Source organism: Ictalurus furcatus, chromosome 15 (assembly GCF_023375685.1).
Source record: "Ictalurus furcatus strain D&B chromosome 15, Billie_1.0, whole genome shotgun sequence".
Lineage (NCBI taxonomy): Eukaryota > Metazoa > Chordata > Actinopteri > Siluriformes > Ictaluridae > Ictalurus > Ictalurus furcatus.
In genome coordinates, this window is record NC_071269.1 from 123,677 (window position 1) to 145,643 (window position 21,967).

General features: G+C 38.3%; 1 protein-coding gene across 1 annotated transcript; it reads left to right on the forward strand.

The window, feature by feature from the left end:
- The first annotated feature begins 4,309 nt into the window (after window positions 1–4,309).
- sars1 (seryl-tRNA synthetase 1) lies at window positions 4,310–21,406 on the forward strand. Its single transcript, XM_053643715.1, has 11 exons — window positions 4,310–4,598; window positions 5,677–5,747; window positions 9,023–9,103; window positions 11,123–11,281; window positions 16,626–16,769; window positions 17,098–17,253; window positions 19,440–19,661; window positions 19,829–19,958; window positions 20,225–20,382; window positions 20,477–20,606; window positions 20,930–21,406. The coding sequence occupies exons 1-11, from the start codon at window positions 4,463–4,465 to the stop codon at window positions 21,088–21,090; spliced, it is 1,548 nt and encodes a 515-aa protein (XP_053499690.1). The 5' UTR covers window positions 4,310–4,462; the 3' UTR covers window positions 21,091–21,406.
- Window positions 21,407–21,967: the final 561 nt, after the last annotated feature.

The window sequence follows — 21,967 nt, forward strand, 5'->3', positions numbered from 1 at the left end:
CTTTCATCTCAGAAATATTTCTAAGATAAGAAATATAATGTCACTACATGATGCAGAAATATTAGTTCATGCTTTCGTCATCTCTGGACTAGATTACTGTAATGCCTTACTGTCTGGATGTTCCAGTAGGAATATAAATAAGCTCCAGTTAGTCCAGAATGCAGCTGCTAGAGTCCTAACTAGAACTAGAAGGTACGACCATATCACACCGATATTATCAATACTGCATTGGCTCCCAGTAAAATCTCGCATTAACTATAAAATACTTTTATTAACCTATAAAGCACTAAACGGTCTCACGCCACAGTATCTAAGCGACCTTTTGGTTTTCTATGATCCGCCACGCCTACTTAGATCAAAAGATGCAGGCTATTTGACGGTACCTCGAATAGTGAAGGCTACAGCAGGGGGAGAGCTTTCTCTTATAGAGCCCCACAGTTATAGAACAGTCTTCCTATTAGTGTTCGGGACAGACACAGTCTCAGTGTTTAAGTCTAGGCTTAAAATGTATTTGTTTACTCAAGCCTACCCTGACTAGATTCTGTTCTACTACTTCACAGTCCTAATAATCTTTTCTCTCCCTCTCTCCTTCTGCCGAGCCCCACACGAATTTATGGAGATACTAGAGATCCTGATCCTTTCTGCCTCTGGATAGAGCTCAAATCTTCTCCAATTCCAGACTGCTGGGACTACAGCTGCTCCTAAGGCCATACAGACTTCATATAAATCCATAATGAACTTTTTCACACTATCTGTTGTTACCCAGATGAGGACGGGTTCCCTTCTGAGTCGGGTTCCTCTCAAGGTTTCTTCCTCTTAAAACATCTTAGGGAGTTTTTCCTTGCCACCGTCGCCACTCAGTGGCTTGCTCAGTTGGGATAAATTCACACCTTTAATATCTGTATACCGTGTTGATATTTCTGTAAAGCTGCTTTGAGACAATGTCTATTGTAAAAAGCGCTATACAAATAAAATTGAATTGAATTGAATTGAAAATCAATTGCTTCTCTCATACAGTGAAGGGTTTGTTTCCAGATCACACCCCCACTCTTCTATCCTATATTGCCTTGTCAATTCTCTACTATCCCTACCCCAATAAAGCAAAAAAAGGCCCCAAAACCAATAAAAACACATTCTTGTAATTTAAACTACTTTAAGGTTAATCTTTTTAACCATATTTTTACCAAATGTTAGTACAAATTCCAAACAATAAATGTTGTTGTGAATCTTGTTTCTATTTAAGAGACCCACTTTGTTAGTCAATTTAAATGAATGTTCTGCATTGTGCTCTCCGTTCTCTTTACAGGCCATATAAATATAATGATATTATTAGAAAGGCAACATTATCCATTTTCCTTTAGTGCTTAAAACACAAAATGTTTGGGGATAAAAGTGTGTTACGTGAATCAAAATGATTGACAGGATAACATTAAACATTAAAACATTATTACTATTACTACTAATTTCCTATATATGTAGTATATGGTAATTATTGTCTTTAAATATCTCACTCACTTTACACTTAACAATTATTGTGAATTGCTTGCTACTTATAGTAAAAGTTAATAAGTAAAATTATTGTAAGGATTTGACAGCATTTAAAAAAAACCTTATGAGAAGACTAGTATACTTACACAATGTAAAAGACTCAAAGCCTGTCATTTTATTCTTACGAAAATAATCGTTAACGATCGAGAGATCTGCAAGAGCTATGCCAAGCCTCTGGAACACCAACAGGAGGGATAGAACATCATTTTTTCAAAATATATTTCTAAATTTTTACATTTTCAAGATGATACTGGAGAACGCTGACAGTTTGGTCCAAAATCTAATTTTTTGTTTAATTTACTAAAGATCCGGTGATAGAAAAGGACACAAGGACACAGCATATAATTCACCGTTCAATACCCCATGACAAGAAAACACAACAAAAAGAAGTGGGCCTCTTCACACAGTCATGCTTTCTTTCTAATTTGTAACCCATCTTTGTAAGTACAGTTTATAACAAGCTAAAAATATTACTGAAATCTAGTGGCTGCATGCATGGATTTTGCTTCTTCATCATGTCCTGCTCGGTCTACCACAAACACCTGGCTGGATGCTGCATGGAGATATTGTGCAAGATAAAAATAGATGAAACTAGAATGAAACTACAAAACAAAGTTTTGTAGAAAAACTTTTAGGTTGATTTGAAAAAGTCTCGTCTGAAAGTTAAAATTATGGATGGATGGATGGATGGATTAATGAATGAATTCATTCATTCATACATTCAACTATTCCAGACTCTTGTGTGTGGTGTAGAGACAGTGAAAAGCATATGGCCTTGTATGGGTTAGTCCATCCATCCATCCATCCATCCATCCTCTATACCGCTTTATCCTTTTCAGGGTCACGGGGAACCTGGAGCCTATCCCAGGGAGCATGGGGCACAAGGCGGGGTACACCCTGGACAGGGTGCCAATCCATCACAGGGCACAATCACATACACACTCACACACCCATTCATACACTACGGACATTTTAGACACGCCAATCAGCCTACCATGCATGTCTTTGGACTGGGGGAGGAAACCGGAGTACCCAGAGGAAACCCCCGCAGCTACTGGTTAGTTTATCTTTGAGTTTTGATGGTTGGTGTTTGAATAGTCTTGGCTCATCTGAACATTTATTCAATGTGATTTTTCAAGCCAACCAAATTATGAACATCCTCTATAGAAGAAAGTAATATAACAGTGTCTCATGTATATTAAAAAAGGACTATAAAATGTGTTCACCAAAAATATTCAATGATTCCCGTTGACATTCAGGAAACTTATCATTCCCTCGTAGTCATCAAAGTCCACCTGAAATTTAAAAAATGTAATAAAATAAAACACTTATGACATTTCATTGTTATGTAACTCTCTTAAACTATTATGGATAAATTCACACACTTAAAATCTGTATGCTGTGTTTGTTTCTGTAAAGCTGCTTTGAGACAGTGTCGTTGTTAAAAGCGAATCAAACAACAAATCAAACAAATCAAACAAATCAAATTCAATTCAATTCAATTATTAAAGATAATTAAAGATAAAGATAATCTTATACTTTGAGAGACTGCTTCTCCGTACTGCATCTCGTTCTCCATGAAGTATAACACTTGCTGTGTAGTGATCTAGTATAAAAATTATTCACCACCACTTGAAAATAGCGCTGGATTGTCTAAGAACAAAAGATAAAAAATAAATTATAGTTACCTCATCCAGTGTTTCATTAACATTGATTCAATATACTCAACAATGGCTTAACATTGTCATTTTTACGTAAGTTAATATGTTTCACCTCTATGTTCACAGATTATTTTCAATTGTCATAAGAGCAATGCATTTCCCAAAGGTATGAATCATTTTTCTTACCTCCCCCACCTGCCATTTATGTGTCTGGAGTGTTTTCAGCTCTGAATGATGCAGGATATAAGACCTTTTTTAGTCCTTTGACTGTGTGACGGCAATGACTATCTCACGTGCTTTCTTAGACCACAGAGCTTGGATCTGCAATGGGATATTTGAATATAATATAAAAGGTGGTATGAGTTAATGTGAACAAAAGCTTTATGACATGATTGAGAACTGCATAATAAGTGGGCTGATGTGTCCTCTGAATGATCCTCAGATGTTTGCTTTGTCTTGTGTCTTTTTGGTTGAGGCACTGCTTCTTGTGGATCAAAATACTTTGAACGATGCTTTGCTGGTCTTTGAGTTTGTGATCTCTTGGCCCATTGCTCTTCTTATTGGTCAATGGTCTGTTGCTTTGGAGATGCTCCTTGAGACAGACTATCAGAATTATGCATCATCTGATGCTGTGTGTACCTTCCTTGCAGAGAGTTAAACATCTTTGTAATGAAATCTGCAGGCCGCAGGAACCTTTTTCTGCGTAACATGTGATTCTTCACTATTGAGAACCACTGCTCCACATGGCAATTTGTTTCCCTTGTTTTTTTTCTTTACTATTCTTTTTGGAGAATCTGCTCAGGTCCCCAAGCAATATGCCACTCCAAAAGGGGGAAAAGTCTGTAAATATCTCAAATCTAAAAGGTGTGTCTCATACCTGACACCTAGATAAACACTTTACAGTTGGTTATGTGACTGTAAGTCATTCCCTTCAAATGCTAGTGAAGTTAGAATCGTGTTTAACAATGTCGTATGTAACTTTAGAGACGGTCCCTTAATTTCCACATATCCGCCAATAGCGAACGTCCAACGTCACGCCGACTTTATTAGAGTCCCTACAGCCTATATAAGTGTACTACATAGGGTATGGAATAACGGCTCCTTCGCCCGATATAGTGCACTAAATGTGAAGGAGTACGTCATTTGTAAACCAGCCCGTGGCTGACAGGGCGGACTGAATCACTCCCCTCCACTGCGGAGTCCTGTGCGCTCGCTCTCCTAACACCGTCTGTATACAGAAGCAACGCGGCATCATGGTTCTTGACCTAGACCTTTTTCGGACAGATAAAGGCGGCGATCCAGAAATAGTGAGAGAGACGCAACGGAAAAGGTTTAAAGATGTGTCCTTGGTGGATAAACTCGTTGAAGCAGATAAGGAATGGCGGAAATGTGAGTGTTGCGGTTACTTGCTAGCAGAGCTAGTCGATGCTACATCCCCATACGGTATCGAGAATTAGTTACAATGTTTTTAGTTGTAAGATAGTTACAGTATAATGACAGGTGGTGTATGTGCATCATGAAAATGGTTGCGAATGAATGATAAATTATTGTTGGGTGTTTATAATTAACTGGTAAGATGTTCTAGGCTAGCATGCTAACCGTTTATTTGACTGGTCAGATTCGCAGCAACACCGATTTAGCCTGTTAGCAGTCCTATATTGTTAATTTTTCTAATTAGATTTACTTGGTTACACTGCACTTCCGCTACTATTACAAGGTTACTTGATCAAAGACACGTGTACATTGTGTAGGAAGTGTTCTTGTCCCAGTATGACGTCATCACCGCTCTAGAACCAGTCTGATGCAATCCCTCTGAATGGACGTCGTGTGTGTGTGTGTGTGTGTGTGTGTGTGTGTGTGTGTGTAATGTAGATGTAGTGTTTGTGGTGTAGTGCTTGTAGGATTTGCTGCTTGTCACTGCTCACAGTTTCATCTCTAGACTAATAATTTACCTGATTCCCAATTAGATGTAAATGTAGATTAAATGTAGTGGCATAGCAAATCACTAGTTGCTTAAAATGGTTTTAAATGCTTTTAAAGTGTTCGTATTTGTTACGTGTCTTCTTTTCAAACATCTGAAACAGTGAAATCTGTTGACTTTAAAGTCATTTGCAGCAGCTTGGCACAAAATTGACTTCTTTCCATTTTCAAATGCTTAAGTGTTTAAGGTTTTCTCAGAGAAGACAGTAAATCTACTGTGTCATGAAAAGTAAAGGCTGACCCAGCAATAGCAAAAGTGTGGCTCGGAACCAAGCTTATAACCTTTGTGTGTAAATTATTTACAGAATAAATAATAAGAATACCTGCTGTATTGCAATTTTTTAGGCAAAGTTTCACTAGTCAGTGCCTTTCTTTGTTTCTTTCTTTCTCAGAGATGTAGAGTTCAGGACAAATAAGAACCCTTCCAAGTCACTAAACCCGTAATGAACCAACATGTACCATATGAAATATCTTCTTTTTCTTCCAGGTCGCTTCATTGCAGACAACCTTAACAAGGCAAAGAATTTATGCAGCAAATCTGTTGGTGAGAAAATGAAGGTACAAGTTCCAGTGATTGAAGAGTTTTAGTTTTAATAAAACAATTTAAGTTCTTATAATTTGCTCATAAATGTTTAAAACATTGCATGTTCTGCATCATATCTTAACTTTGTTACAATCCAAAATGTTTATAAGCATAGGAGAATTTACTGGGCATAGTTTGAAATCAGCCACTTTTTTTTGACTAAATATGATTGGCAATCAGCCAGTATTTCTTTTATCTGGCCGATAAGGTGAGCCAATCAACGACACAAAACATATACACCAAATCTCTCTACGGGCATTGAATTGAAACCATGTCATCAGTCAGACAGTTTTGTATTTATTTTATTTTTTGCTGTATATAAAAACACAATCTCTCTCAGGCCAAGCCAATTCTACTTGAAAAGTTGTAAAAACAGTGTGCCTCATGGGGGAAACCAAGCAAAGAATTTGAACACCACTGACCTAATATGACACTTCAGAATACATCATGTAGCCAAGTACAGTGCATATCAAAATATTACAGACCTAGCAGATAGCACCACACCGACAATGAGCCACCAAATTACAGAGCACGACAGCTTGTCACTGCTTAACAGTGAGCCCTGAATCAGCTACATAGCTGGGTTCTTATTGTAGTTGTCTATTAAATGGTTACTTCTGTAAACATTAGGGGTAGTGGTGGCTTGGTGGTTAAGGATGTGGGTTATTAATCAGGAGGTCTGGGGTTCGAGCCCCAGCACTGCCAAGCTGCCACTGTTGGGCCCTTGAACAAGGCCCTTACCCCTCTCTACTCCGGGAGTGCTGTATCATGGCTGACCCTGCACTCTGACCCCAGCTTCCTAACATGCTGGGGTAAAAGAATTTCACTGTGCTGTAATGTATATGTGATCAATAAAGACTCATTATAAAGCTGCTTTGTGAAAATGTCAAGTGTTAAAAGGGTCAATTGTAAAAAGTCTTATTTTATAAAATAAGAATTTATTTATTTCAGTTTTCTTTTTATTTATTCTTCAGTTTTATCTTGTTACTTCTGTTCCGAAAACACGCATCGGAAAAATGGCAAAGTACACACCAAAGTTGTGTCCCAAATGAAATACTATGTACTCCACAGTCTAGAGCAGAGGTGTCCAATCTTACCCGCAAAGGGCCGGTGTGGGTGCAGGTCAAGCAGAAGCCACACCTGATTCTACTGAAAGCTCAAGATCAGCTGATTGAACAGGTGGAATCAGGTGTGGCTCCTGCTTGACCTGCACCCACACCGGCCCTTTGCGGGTAAGATTGGACACCCCTGGTCTAGTGTATGAATTTTAGAAGGGTAGTATCGTCTCAAATGGAACACTAGTAGTTTTTTTACTAACCAGAAGTGTAAGCCACTTTCATTAAAGGCACGTAATATGACGTAAGATGTCATGAGAACTGGTACTTCAGTACCAAGTCGGTACCAACATTCTTAAAACGTGATGGTACTTGTTTTTCTGCAGTAGCATAGGTACCGTTATTAATTACCTATTACCGCGGTTGCAATTCTTCCGGAACTTAAGGGGGCAGCAAATACACACAAGTGTTTTAGTTGGTCCACAGTTGGTAAAGAAGAAGAAAACTGGGAAAAACTACAGAAGTCTAGCTCCGCCCTGACTCGTTAAGAGGCAGAGAGAGGAAAGCTCGTTGAGGAGAAAGATAGTGTTGGTTTCCGGTGTGCAACCGATGCTATCATTCATTTCAAACAAAGCGAGGAAACACCTGGAATTTGGTGAAGCACCTGAAAGACGGTCCTATATCATGTTTGTTTGAGGCAGCTGCATTGTGTCCGTGAAACCAGCTAACGTTACACTCCATGTAATGTTAGCGATAGACAGTTATTTGTTAAAGACGCTAACGCATTGCGATGTTATAAACTACCTCCTAATGTTCCACCATGCATCTCCATTCAGCCCGTGTCCTGTCAGATAAATGTAGCCTCATGTCACTAATAATTATTCACATGTTCATGCTTTTAATAAATCTTTTTATCCTGCCACCAGATCAGTGAATTTAAACTAATGTTTGCATTCAGAGTATAAGGGGGGGGTGTGTGTGTGCGCGTGTGCGTGCGCACGCGCGCACGTTTAGGACTGCACCTTAGCGCTTGTTATTAGCACTTAGCACTGTTTTATTAGTCATTGTCAGACAGTGTTTGATAACTAAAATATCCCTCTCTCTGTCTTTTGTCAGTATTAGCCAGAGGAGGATGTCCTCCAGGAGTTTTTAATTTTATTTTAAATTTTAATTTTTTATTATTTTTAAACCGCTCCGTGGTATTGACTTTGATATTGAGTTTCACGTACTTTTGGTGGTATCGGTACGACTACTTTGGTATCGTGACATCCCTACCCCAGAGTCAACGAGAATAAATTGATTCATTTTACTGTTTGTCAATTTTGCCTTTTATGCCCAACATGACTTCCATCATATGGAGGCATAATCGTCAAGTGACAGCGGGAAAAAGTGTGCGACCCAAGTCCTCTAAGGCATGGGAGCACTGTATATTAAATTACACGAATAAGATTATAACTTGCAAACTTTGCAAAGCCGCGCTTGTGTAACTTGGTGCGAATTGCTGAAAATTGGGAAATTGGTGCGCATAGCTTAAAAGTTTAATTATACGCTGTATTTGCATGCTTGCAGAGTAAATTCTGTCGTTTGTTGTAACTGGAGCAATTTATTTTTAAGAAGGCACGTTATGCTCCTCACGTGCAATGTAGACATGGTGATAAGCAGTAGTAGCGCAAGCAAGATCTGTAATGTCTAATTAAAATGGTACGATCAAATTAAACATGAGTAAAACAATATGCCTAAAGGCAGTGAGTAACAGAAACAGTATGGTGCACTGAAAGTGAGTTGTTGTGGTGGTTTTTTATTTTATTTATTATTATTTTAATTTAGGACTGTAGTTTGCTTGTCTGTGCTTTTCTGTGCATCTAGAAAAAAAACAATGCATAAATAAATAAATATTGTATATATGATGGGGTAAATGGTTGAATTAATGTAAAGATTTAGTCTGAAGTTGCTATTTGTAACACTCACTTTGTGGATTTTATTTTAAATAAACGAGAAAAATTGCATTGAAATTTTGGTTTTGAAAAAAATCACATTAATCGAAAAATAATCGGCTGATTAAAAGATTACGAAAATGGTCGTTAGTTGAACACTAATAACATGTATGGTTGCAACATATTCTTGATATGTTACTTATATTGATGGAAACAGGATTTTCATTATAATTCTACATATTTTGCTTTCACCATGACCAGAAGAAGGAGCCAGTTGGAGATGATGACACCCTCCCAGAGGCGGTCCAGAACCTGGAGACACTCACAGCAGAGATATTATCAGTGAGTCAGATTTAATAATATTATACATACATCATGTATGTAACACTTCATGCCTAGTCATATTCATTGCATATTTAATATATTACTAATTTGTTTTTAAATTTGTGGTCATTTGGTTCATTATGGGTGTACTATGTAAGGAATAAAACACAAAGAGGTGTGCTGTTGTAGAAAATAATCAGTAATGGGGTGGTTAATTATTTTCCTGTCAGCAGATTTGAAGTGTTTTATTCTTCTTATATGTGAGCAGCGGTCCTCAGACCACAGTTTACAAGCCACATGTGGCTCTTTGACTTGAAGTTGCAGTTCTTTGATGGTTAACAAAATGTAGGCTATTTATTCAATTTAATTTGATGTAAATTTATCTAAATTAATGTGCAGAGACTTCTTTAACAGCAAAGTCAAAGCCACACATCCCATCAAGCATTGTCAACCAATTAAGTACGCCCCCGTCCCCCTCCAAACTAATCCAAATGAAGTAGTTGTCATGTTATCATCTTTAACAAAAATGGTGAAGGCAAACACGGAACATGCTGAAGAGGAAGAACATTGCATCTTTAAAAATGAGTGGGGGAAAGAGTTTACCTACATTACCTGACATTTAATCAAGCTTAATCTCAAGATGCTAAGGAACAAGCACACTGTTTATGAACTGTATGTCTGTATGTGGCTGTTAAAGCATTTTCAGTGAAAATGGAATTGCTTCGTGTGTTGGCAAATGTGATCTTCATTGGTTTCCAAACCTATAAAGAGTGAACGTTACAGGAGCTGTTGACACCCCCCTGTGTCAGCTTTTCAGTGACATGTTTGACATATTAATGGAAAACTACAGCACAAGATTGAAAGATTTTAAGGCAATATTCACCTTGAAGTTGTGAAATGTTTATATCTCGTGCTGTAGTTTTCACACTCATTGAGGTAAGTGCTGCTCAATTTGAAAACATGAATATGATAATCAGGAAAGAGAAGTTGGTCTGGAAGTTGGCCGAAGTTCCACAAATCAAAACTTGTCAGAAGAATTCTCCCAATGTTCCCCTCCCCATACAGATGTAAGGCGTGTTCGTCCAGTCAAGAATCAAAAGCAAGAAAAGTAATCACCTGAGTACTCTGCACGCTAAGGCTCAAGAATGCAGCCGAATTTCTCAACACTTGTTCCTCAGATGGAGTTCCCGAGTCAATTTAAAGATAGTTAAGCCTTCCTCAATTATATTCAGGGGTTTTTATTGTCATGGAAACATTACAGCATTACACTTTCACTTATTTTTTTTATTAGTGGGGTGAAAAGCTAATTTTGTGACTCTTCATCAGTGCGATGAGTGTGGTTTTGAATTATTGCAGTCTGAGGACCACTGCCTTAAAGGAAAAGCTTTACTCCATCTGTTGAAGTCCCGTCACTGAGGTCTCCTCTCACGAGTGTTAAACATTTTTATTACACAAATCTTCATGTCAGTGATTATAGTTTTTTCTTTGTTAAATAACACTTTTCAAATAAATCAGTTTCTCAGGCTTCTTCATATTGGATGAATAGTTTAAAAAAAATGCTGGATGCAGTATACAATGTTTTAAATGGGGTAGTATTAAATATTTACCACTTAGATTATTCACTTATTTTCGAACAGCTGTTCTCTCCATGCCTGGTTGATTTTTGTAGTTTCCTATGCACACTTGCATAAGGTTTAACATTTTTCATCACCGTATTTCTGACCAACGAATGAAGGGCTTTACAAGTACGTCTGCATCCCTGCTTTCATGTACATGCTCCTAAGCAAATGTTCTTTTTGGTTTGTTAAGCATACTTGGTGCAAAGCATCAGTTTGTTCAGATTCAGACCCATGTAAATGGCCATAGAATATATAGAATATATTACTTATAAAGTAATGATACCCCCCCGCCCAGTTCATAACTTGCCATTACACAGGCTATAAAGATGCTTTCAGTACAGCAGTGTTTTTTATAATAATTTTATTTTTATAACTAAGTGTTCTGTCCATTTCTGTCTGTTTGTTACATCCCTAACAGACACTGACCGTGACTCAGATTAAAAAGGTTCGAACATTGGTGGATGAAGCAATTAAAAAAACAGACGATGAGCGGTTAAAGCTGGAGGTGGAGCGCTTTGAGTCCCTGAGAGAGATTGGCAACCTCCTTCACCCCTCTGTTCCCATTAGCAATGATGAGGTAAATTTTTACACCAACTTTGCATCTGCTTGTTAAATATGGAAAGGCAGGGCTGACTCAAATAAGTCGGTTATGTCTTATGATCAGTGTAAATTGTTACTTTTGTCTTCTGGGAGACATGTAACTATCTTATTTAGCTCCTGAAGGGCAGTACTAAATGGAGGGGGGTCTTTAAACAAAATAAAAACAATTTACACTGATCATCCTGTTCAGATCATCCTGTTACACCCCCCTGGCTCTTAATGTATGGTATTGCCTTCTTGAGCATTAGTGAACGTTTGCACCTTATGTAATAGTTGTGTACGAGTCCCTCAGTTGTCCTCAGTGTGAAAAGACGGATTTCAACATCATATACACGCTGCTGGAAAGGTCTCAAATATGCAGAAGATGCTGGTAAAGCAAAGAATGTGTAGGACCTGGAGGATTTTTCTGTAGAACAGTGGGCAGTTTAACTGCTCAGGACAAACAAGGGACTCATGAACAACTATCACAAAACATACACACAGTTATCCAGGTAACGACACGCAGTATTAAGAATCAAGGGTATGCAAACTTTTGAACGGGTTTATTTTGATAAATTCAGCTATTGTCTTGTGGGCTATGTGAAATGGCTTATTCATGACAGTACTAAATAAAAAAAGCATGGGATTTTTATGATCCGTCTTATTTTGTTAACAGTATTAAGATTTAGCAGATTCTGCAAGGGGTATGCAAACTTTGGCCCCAACTATACATACACACATACAGTATATAGTTAGGTCCATATATATTTGTACACTGACACAAGTTTTATTTTGGCTGTTTACCAAAACATATTCAAGTTACAGTTAAATAATGAATATGGGCCTAAGGTGCAGTCTCTCATCTTTAATTTAAATGTATTCACATCCACATTGGAGGAAGAGTTTAGGAATTACAGTTCTTTAATATGTAGCCCTCTCTTTTTCAAGGGACAAAAGTAATTGGACAATTGAAACAAAAGCTGTTTATGGACAGGTGTGGGTTATTCCTTTTAATTATTTGGTCATCAATTAAGCAGGTAAAAGGTGAGTAGTTGATTCCAGGTGTGGCATTTGCATTTGGAAGCTGTTGCTCTGAACCTACAGCATGTGTTCAAAGGAGCTCTCAATGTAAGTAAAACAGGCCCTCCTTAGGCTGCAAAAGTGTTTTTGTTCTTTTTTTTTTTTTTTTTTTAATCCATTAGAGAGATTGCAGGAACATTAGGAATGGCCAAATTAACTGTTTGGTACATGCTGAGAAAAATAAACGCACTGGTGACTGCTGCAACACAAAAGATGATCGTAGTGTCCTTTCCATGGTAAAGAAAAACTACTTCACAACATCCAGCCAAGTGAAGAACACTCTCCAGGAGGTAGGCATATCCTTATCCAAGTCTAACATAAAGAGAAGACTTAACAAGAACAAATATGGAGGGTTCACCACAAGGTGCAAACCATTCATAAGCCTGAAGAACAGAAAGGCTAGATTAGACTAGATCTAAAAAAGCCAGCCCAGTTCTGGAAAAGCATTCTTTGGACAGATGAAACTAAGATCAACCTGTACCACAATGATTGGAAGAAAAAAGTATGGAGAAGGCTTGGAACAGCTCATGATCCGAAGCATACCACATCATCTGTAAAACACAGTGCAGGAAGTGTGATGGCAAGCATGGCTTCCATTGGCACTGGGTCACTAGTGTTTATTGATGATGTGACCGAAGATAGAAGCAGCGGGATGAATTCTGAAATGTATATGAATATATTCTCTTCTCAGATTCAGACAAATTCAGTGAAGTTAATCGGACGGTGCTTCACTTTACAGATGGACAGTGACCCAAAACATACTGCAAAAGCAACCCAGGGTTTTTTTTTAAAGCAAAGAAGTGGAATATTCTGCAATGGCCAAGTCAGTCACCTGATCTCAATCCGATTGACAAAACTTAAGGCAGAAAGACCCACAAACGTATAACACCTGAAGACAGCTGCAGGAAACACCTGGCAAAGCATCACAAACTAGGAAACCCAGCGTCTGGTGATGTCCATGGGTTCCTGACTTCAAGCAGTCATTGCCTGCAAAGGATTCTCGACAAAGTATTAAAAATGAACATTTTATTTATGATTATGTTCATCTGTCCAATTACATTTGAGCCCCTGAAATAAGGGAATTGTCTAAAAATGGTTGCAATTCCTAAACGTTTCATATGATAACCCCTTGAATTAAAGCTACAAGTCTGCAGTTCCATTGCATCTCAGTTGTTTAATTTTAACATCACATCACACTGTGGTGGTGTACAGAGCCGAAATTATGAAAATAGTCTCGGTCCAAATATTTGCAGACCTAACTACATACATACATACATACATACATGCACACATACTGTATACATGCAGTTTGTTACTGTATACACACACAGTTATATGTTAAAGGGGACCTATTATGCAAAATTCACTTTTAAATGGTGTTGGAACATAAATCTGTGTCTTCAAACCCTTTTTGCCTACAATTTTCATAAATATATTCTTGGCATTTTCTCAACCAATATGTTGGCACAATTATATTTTTGTCTAACACTGATGACATGAAACATTGATTTCAAACATTTAATCTCACACCTTCAGATCAAAAGATTTTTAAGATCTTGAGAAACATTTCAGTCAAGTGTGTGTGTGTGTGTGTGTGTGTGTGTGTGTGTGTGTGTATGTGTGTAATATATAAAATCTCTACACAAATAGTCATTTGAAAAAATTATTTAAGCTTCGATCCCCTCTGAAACGGTGCCTATTAATAAAGGTGATGCACTGTATCAAATGACACGCACAAATTTTGTAGTAATTATCATAATATTAATTAACAAAAAACAGATCAGTCACATAAAGAATACCCCTACATTTATCACACTTTTTCTTTCTTTTTTCTTTTTTTTTGAAAATATACCCTCATTTCTAATCTGATGACTAACACACTCCAAAACAGTTGGGAGGGGCCTTCGTTATCTTATTTTGCACTTCATAATGTATCAGACATTCTCAATCGGAGACAGGTCAGGACTGCAGGCAGGCCATGCAAGCACCCGCACTCTGCTTATGCAGATTATATTGTGCACTGTAGAAGGTGAAACGCCCAAAATCCTACCGATTTGTCTTTGGGGAATGTTGTTCTCAAAGTGTTGGATTATTCGCTGACACATCTGTTGGCAGATCGGTGATACTCGACCCATCCTTGCTCTTGAAGGACTAGGCCTTTTTTGGAGGCTCCTTATATACTATGATTAGACGATTGCTTCACCTGTTTCACATCACCTTCTTATTTCAACTTGTCACACCGCTATTAGTCCTAAATTGTCCATGTCCCAACTTTTTGGGAACTTGCTGCATGTTTTAATTTCAACACGAACGTTTATCTTCAAAAAACTATGCAGTTGATTAGACAAAACAACAAATACCTTTTGAGTTTGTTTTCTTTTGTTTAAATCTAAGTTAAAGTACATTTACAAACCACACCTCTGTTTTATTAGCATTTTCCATACTGTTCCAACTTTTTTGGAACTGGGGGTGTGTGTGTGTGTGTGTGTGTGTGTTGGGGGGTGTGTGTGTGTGTGTGTACAGTTGCAATCAAAATTATTCACCCCCCCCCCCCCCCCAAGTGCAAATCAGGTTTTTTGTCAAAATTTACAGACTTTCAGCTGTTTACAATGAACAAATCAAGCGAAAGCAATTGAGATAGTTCGACACAACGAATGCTTCAAGTGGTTTCCCCAAATTCAACTGAAAATGCAACTTATAATGAGTTCTCCAGTCTCAAAATTATTCAACCTCCTGAACAGAATCCCTCACAACTGCACAGATATGCAGAACAGGTGTTGTCTCAAGCACTGTTGATGCAACTAATCAAGCTTCATTACTTGCAGCAGGTGTGCTTGAGCCGGAACACATGAAATACCTGAACTGGCTAGGGGTAGAGAATGTATGAAATACCTGGACGGGGCAGAAAAAGGAAGCTCTCCACGGCTCCAAGCAGATTTCTGAGAAGTCAGGTTGTGAAAAACCCTCGAGCGACTGTAAAAGACCTGCAGCGAGACTTGGTGTAACAGGCAGTGAGGTTTCAGTGAGCACAGTAAGGCACATACTAAACACAGAAGGTTTCCGTGCCAGAACTCCAAGACGTTCACCACTACTGACCCGAATGCACAAGAAAAGTCGCTCAAAATCATATAAATAATCCACAGAAGTTTTGGGATTCTGTTCTGTGGAGCGATGAGACAAAACAGAACTTTTCGGCACGATGGATCAGCGGTATGTCTGGTGGAAGAAGAATGAAGAAAGAACGCTCTGTCCACAGTCGAGCATGGTGGTGGCTCGGTGATGCTCTGCGGATGCTCTGCATCCTTTGGTACTGGAAACCTGCAGCGTGAGGAAGGTGAGATGGATTCATTGAAGTATCAGCAAATCCTAGAAGAAAACATCACGCTGTCTGTGAGGAAGCTGAAGCTTGGGCGTCATTGGACCTTCCAACAGGACAATGATCCCAAGCACACCTCAAATTCCACCAAGGTTTGGTTATAGAAGTCCTGGAAGATTCTACAGGTCACCTGACTTGAACCCCATAGAAAATCTCTGGTGGGATTTGAAGAGGGCGGTTGCAGCACGCAAACCCAAGAATATTACTGAACTGGAGGCTATTGCTCTTGAGGTTCCTCAGGAAAGCTGTCAGAAGCTCTGCATCTCATTTGCAGCAGGTCATATCAGCAAAAAGGAACTCTACTAAGTACTAAAGATGTTTGCCATGAGGGGGTTGAGTAATTTTGAAACTGGAGAAATCATAAATTTTCAGTTGAATTTGGGGAAACCACTTGAAGCATTCGTCGTGTTGAACCATTTCAGTTGCTTTTGTTCTACTTGTTCATTGCAAACAGCTGAAAGTCTGTCAATTTTGACAATAAACTTGATTTGCCTAAAAAGATTAGGTTGAATACAGTTGCAATCAAATTTATGTGTGTAATTTTACAGGTGCATCTCAAATCTCAAAAAATTAGAATATCGTGGAAAAGTTAGTTTTTTTCTGTAATTTAATTTTAAAAAGTGGAACTTTCATATAATGTAGATTCATTACACACAGTGAAATGTTTCAAGCCTTTTTTGTTTTGATCTTGATTATGGTTTACAGATTATGGAAATCAAAAATTCAGTATGTCAAAATGTTAGAATAAAGAATTTATAATACAGAAATGTCGACCTTCTGGATTGAATATCTGCTTTCTAGCCATGCAGCAAGCAGAAATCTCTTGCTTGCTACATGTAGCATACTTCAGGTCAGTAGGTTGTTGATGAATGTCGCTCTTCGTTAGGATGCTGATAATAAAGTTGAGCGCACCTGGGGTGACTGCACAGTGCAGAAGAAGTACTCTCACGTGGATCTGGTTGTCATGGTGGATGGATATGAAGGAGAGAAAGGTGCCATCATTGCAGGAAGCAGAGGATATTTCTTGAAGGTTGAGTATAAAAATGACACCTAATATATGCATAATTAAATAAATTATACAAAAATATTGATCTTGAGAATGTATGGCTGGTGGGCTGCCCTGTTCTTTGTATATAATGTAGAACATTATTTGCATAATTTAATGTTTCATACTGTTTGTCAGCTATACATTAAAACAAATTATCTGCCGAATAATTAGTAATGTAAATATTCATATTCAAATTAAGGCATAATTTTAATTAATTAAATTATTAAGGCATAATTTTACATTTTGCAACACAATGTGTCATAACCAATTAATGTATCTTGTTTTTGTGTTGTATTGTCATTTTCATTAGGGACCTCTAGTTTTCCTGGAGCAGGCTTTGATTAACTATGCCCTGCGGGTCCTTTACAGCAAGAATTACACTATCCTCTATACACCTTTCTTCATGCGGAAAGAGGTCATGCAGGAAGTTGCTCAACTCAGCCAGTTTGACGAGGAACTATATAAGGTTTTTACCTTTCAATTTTGCTTATTGGCAGGGGTGTAAAAAAGGAAGAAAAAAGTCAAAATCTTACGTCACTGGACGTAAGCTGACAAAAATACTCAAGTGAAAGTAAATAAAATAAAATTAAGTTCATACTTTTAAATGTATTCTACTATAAAAAAGTGACCTGTTAAAATTAAGTTATGTTTCTGTGTGTAAAAACTGGCAAAACTTCTTGAATCTCTGTACATTTGCTGGTCATATGCATGAGAGATGGGAGTTAAGCCAATGTGAGGTCTCCTTCCATCTCATATTTAATTAAATATGTGACATTTAAAATATATATATATATTTTAAATCGTTTAAGCCATATAATAAATGTCATCACCTAATAGTGTATGCAGTTGAACAGTTTCTATTAGTTCATTTTCTTAGAAATGTCCAAGTATCACTAGACAACGCCCCTGTCCAAAACCCAGCAGCATATGGGTTTTGAGGGTGAAGGATTCTGTCCACGAGTCATTGAAATGTGGCCTGGGCTCCAGACAAGCCGAGTGCAATGGTGACAAATTGGTGCAACCAAAATGAAGTGGAAAAGGGTGTTTGTTTGTTTTTCCCTCAGGACATTGGAGTCCTTGGTTAAATACAGTGTTGAAGTACACGTGAGCTGCGCCTAACTGATTAAACAGTTCAACAGCGCATGGCATTTGATAAGCTTTAAATTTAGATGCTGCTTTGGTTTCTGAAGTCCACACAAAAAAAAAAACAACAGGCATAACCGGTCCAGGAGGGGAACCAAGATGACGGGCCAGGTGCAGTCACTTTATTACCGTTTTATCAAGCATGTCATGGAGCTCTTTCTGAAAAAGCCTGTTTCTTGTACTCTGGGTAAATGGTCAGCTGTGCACAACCACTCCAGTGGGAGTCTATATGACACCAGTCATATACTGTCAATGCTGTCCTGTGACACCAGTGTGACCAGGCAGAGGCAAAAACACCTCAGAGAAAACCAATTGCAGCTATTCTGCTTTCTGGGATGGTGAGGCATGGTCTCCACAGGGAACCGGGGTGGATTGAGATGCATTTTTCAGGTTCACCTACGGTCCCAGCTCCTCATTCTCAGAAAACTGTCAATAAGTCAACAGAGACTGTGTTTTTCCATGGTTTTAGGAGGTTGAGATGGTATATTTGTTATGCGTCTCCCCTGTCTGTTCACCTTACCTAATAGTCAGCTTCCCTGACTTGCCATGTGGCCTCAAACAGCCCTTGCCTGAAATTCTGGCTAATTTGTCCCCAGAATTAATTGATGGGTAAAGTGAGGGATACAGACTGTTTATTTGGCCCCAGAAATGTATATTTATGGGCACTTGTGGATATTCGTTAGTATCTCCAAGGACACACCCTTCACCTTCACCTGGCATGCTCTATTCAATACCCTACCTTAAATCAGGCTTTGGTGGATCGAGGTTTGATGATGATGCATACCCCCTTGGATAGTTACAGGTATGCCATACATACCTACTTGATCAGGGGAGGCTTGTGGCACATCGTGGGCCTGAACCAATGCCCACCTCCATCATGAGGCATTGGTCCTTGAAATGTCTGTGCTCCCCGCAACCTGCCTGGGCCTTACCACTGCACTTGTGGAACTCTATGGGGTCCCCCATGTGTCAAGAGAGAAAGGAATAGATGGAATGGGGAAATGGGCTGTTTAAATGTGAGGTGATGGCACATTGTTCTAGTAGTAGATTTGCATCCTTTCTTTGAGAGTCATTGTACAGTATTTTGTTAGCTAGTTTGTGGTATAGCTTAGGCCTAGATTAAGGGTTCCAAAGATCTCTGATGGAAATAATCACCTGTCAACTGCGCAGTGACTGTAGACCGTCAGTCCCCACTCCTAATGCCACTATTAGTGTAATTAAAAATGCATTGCAAGGGTTGTAGCTCCATTTCTGGAAGAATTCCTGTTTTTTGGGACAAGAAATTGATGTTTGGTACTGAACTTCAGTTGTGCAAGTTGTATTTGAATTTTGAAAAAGTTACAAAATAAAGTGAGCATTAATTTGACACATTTTTGTGTTATAATAGATCATTTGCTGTCACTTGCATAATCAAGTATTCATGCCTATCCCTACCTTTGTGATTTTATTTTATACATAGTCTCATAGTTTAGAGTTTCTGTCTTTGTTCCCTCAACCCTACCTTTGCAGGTTATTGGGAAGAGCAGTGAGCATTCTGATGATACATCAGTGGATGAGAAGTATTTGATTGCCACTTCAGAACAGCCCATAGCAGCCTTCTTGAGAGATGAGTGGCTTAAGCCGGAGGACCTTCCCATACGCTATGCTGGCATTTCTACCTGCTTCAGACAGGAAGTGGGTTCCCATGGCCGAGACACCCGTGGCATATTTAGGGTTCACCAGTTTGAAAAGGTTAGTTTGCTTATCAAATGGGAGATGAGCAGTTTTCGTAGTTTACTTGGCTTATTGACTGGGATAAATTCAGCAACACTTACACAGTTTGGTAGTAGTAGTAGTATTTCACCTTTTAGTGATTGATCTTTTTTTTAAAAATAACATCTCTCTAAATACCTACACAGATTGAACAGTTTGTGTATGCCTCACCTCATAACAACAAGTCATGGGAGATGTTTGATGAGATGATCACAACTGCAGAAGATTTCTATCAGTCCCTAGGATTACCCTACCGCATTGTTAACATTGTCTCTGGTCAGTCATTTTTTTCTTTTCTTAAATTATTGTTTCTTGGGAATTGGAAATTGAGACAAACTTAACTACGCATGTGATGAATCACAAAGGTAGCGATGAAAACAGTAGTATTAAGTTGTTAAATTAAAATCTTAATTTCCAAACATCACTTAAAATGCTAATTTTAGCCATATTTGATATAAATACTAAATATATATATATAGCATTCTGTCAGTTTTGCACATGAGTTTGAACCTATAATAAATATAATTTGTCCTGTTTTATAGGTTCTTTAAACTATGCAGCCAGTAAGAAGCTGGACTTGGAGGCTTGGTTCCCAGGATCTCAGGCTTTTAGGGAGCTGGTGTCTTGCTCCAACTGCACGGACTATCAGGCTCGCCGCTTACGTATACGCTATGGCCAGACAAAGAAGATGATGGATAAGGTATTTCCCTAGAGAAAAATCCCCTTAAGAAAGGTGTTAGTACTAATAATAATAATAGTACAAAATGCTAAAATAATAACTTTTTTTGTACAAGGCTGAGTTTGTGCACATGCTCAATGCAACCATGTGTGCGACTACACGTGTAATCTGCGCTATTCTGGAGAACTACCAGACTGCAGAGGGCATAATCATTCCAGAGCCACTCAGAGAGTTCATGCCTCCAGGTAATCATATTTATACTGTACATGTTAATGTATGTCAATATATTTTAAATGAATTTTATTGTTGTTGACTATTATAGGCTTTTGGAGATTTTAAGAAGATTAATGATATTACTCAAACTAACTCTTTAGAGCAGGACCTTTGCTGACTGTGATGTAATGTTAAGTAACATTTGGCAGATTTTTCCAGACATAGAGCTTTTAAAACATTTTGAAAGATGAAATGGTATTTTGTGAGGATTGTATAAACTTGCTCATATGTTACAGTACCGTTTATTTATTTATTTATTTATTTATTTATTTATTTTGGTGGTTCTTTAATTTAGACTTAACAGAAATAATCAAGTTTGTGAAGGCAGCTCCTATTGACCAAGAGCTGTCAAAGAAGCAGAAGAAACAACATGAGGGAGGAAAGAAGAAGAAGCTGCAAGCCAATGACACTGACTTACAAAACAAAGTAGAGAACATGTCAGTGAGCAACTCCTAAAAACCTCTGTCCTGCAGCTGTGGCTATTCATTATTGGTCTCTTCAAAACTTCAATTTCATCCCATTAATCTATTATAATATATAATTTCACACCACCTTTTTGGGTGGCAGTCATGCATGTGAACATCACGGTTAGTTTCGCTGACATGAAACATGGCTTCATGTTCACTGGTGAGCTGTTCTAGCTGTCAACAATGATCTGTACAGAACTTGCTTGAGATATCTTCAGAGATTCGAGTTTGGTGGCACATCCAAATAAATGAGTATGTAACAATGTGTCATGTCTGTTTTGTTTCATTAAAACCAGTTTGGAACCATCTCACTTCATTTTTGGTCTTGAATCTCCCCTGATACTGTACCTTCATCTGTCATCAGAACATTTTGCAGGTTTTTCCGTGTGACTGTCCCATCTCAAAGACTTTCGGACCACCCTCACATGCTGCTGACAGTGATTACTGTAGATTATTATGTCCTCTAAGTACACACCAGCATATGCACTGTGGGGCCATAACACCTGATCCATTACGTTAAACTGATCTGAATAAAGCTGCATGCATGTACTGTTGTGGATAAAAAATGTCATAAAATAAACATAAGGGAGACCTAGCATCCAGCAAAGGGGAGAGGAAGGACTGACGACGGGCACCTAGACACATAGAAGCGGGATTAGGCGGACATTGACAAATTGGAATTACACTTTAAAGATCTTTAAGAGCAGTAGTAGTCAAAAAAGTCAAAAAGAGATATACGAGCTGAGCTGAGGAGACATAACACACACACACACACACACACGCTCGTACAGTCAAGGGCGGGCAAGTAGACATAACACACACACACACTCTCCCTCTCACACACATACTACAATAACTTTATAAGA